Here is an 837-nt window from a genome sequence, read left to right as displayed (position 1 = left end):
GCAGGTGGAGATCTCCGATTCGTATTACCTTCCCATGGCGGCGGCGGGCGTGGTCTTCTGCTTCATGGCCTGGAGCATCTCCACCAGCTTCTCCTTGTCTGCGGCATGGGAAGCTGAGGTTTAGTGTAGCCTCTGCTCAGCAGAGCAAGCTCACGGCCCCAGGCGGGACTCTTCTGCTTCATGGCCTGGAGCATCTCCACCAGCTTCTCCTTGTCTGCGGCATGGGAAGCTGAGGTTTAGTGTAGCCTCTGCTCAGCAGAGCAAGCTCACGGCCCCAGGCGGGACCCCTACATGGCCCCCCCCCCAAACCAGGGAGTGGGGACCCCCCGAGCTGGGGCCGGCCCCCCGCACGCGCGGGGCCGCTGCGCCCGGCATGGCTGTTACCTTTCCTCTTCTCGGCACTGATGTGCGTGAGGTTGAAGATGGTGAGGAAGCGCTTCTTCTCCTCGAAGTTGGGGCTGTTGTTCATCTCGTCGGGGCTGTAGCGGGTGGAGAGCGGGAGGCGTGGGGAGGGCGTGCGGCGCTTGTTCTGCACCGTCGGCGGCGAGGGGCTCCTCTCCCGCAGCATCCGCCGGCGCTTGCGCCGCTTTTGGCTCAGCAATTCCTCCTTCTGCTGCTGCGTGGTGAGGCCGAAGAGCTGCAGGAACTCCAGCTTCTGGGGCGCCAAGGGGGAGAGCAGAGCAGGGTCACCCCCAGACCGGTCCCCATCCCCGTCCTCATCCTCACCTCCATCCCCATCCTCATCTCCATCCTCATCCCCATCCTCATCCCCCTCATCTCCATCTCCATCCCCATCCCCAATTCCCATCCCCATCCCTACCCCCATCCCCATCCCTA

The 837-nt window shown here is 64.2% G+C and overlaps 1 protein-coding gene across 1 annotated transcript in view; it reads right to left on the bottom strand.

Moving 5' to 3' along the window:
• The window catches only part of GSE1 (Gse1 coiled-coil protein), a 41,957-nt gene that overhangs the window by 5,550 nt on the left and 35,570 nt on the right, over positions 1-837 (bottom strand). Inside the window, 2 exon segments of the mRNA XM_019471526.1 lie at positions 155-214; positions 385-655. Coding sequence (XP_019327071.1) covers positions 155-214; positions 385-655 — 331 coding nt within the window.

The sequence above is a fragment of the Aptenodytes forsteri genome, unplaced genomic scaffold, assembly GCF_000699145.1.
Source record: "Aptenodytes forsteri isolate BGI_AS27 unplaced genomic scaffold, ASM69914v1 Scaffold50, whole genome shotgun sequence".
Lineage (NCBI taxonomy): Eukaryota > Metazoa > Chordata > Aves > Sphenisciformes > Spheniscidae > Aptenodytes > Aptenodytes forsteri.
Note: the sequence above shows the minus strand (reverse complement) of the source record. Positions and strands in the feature narration are given on the sequence as shown.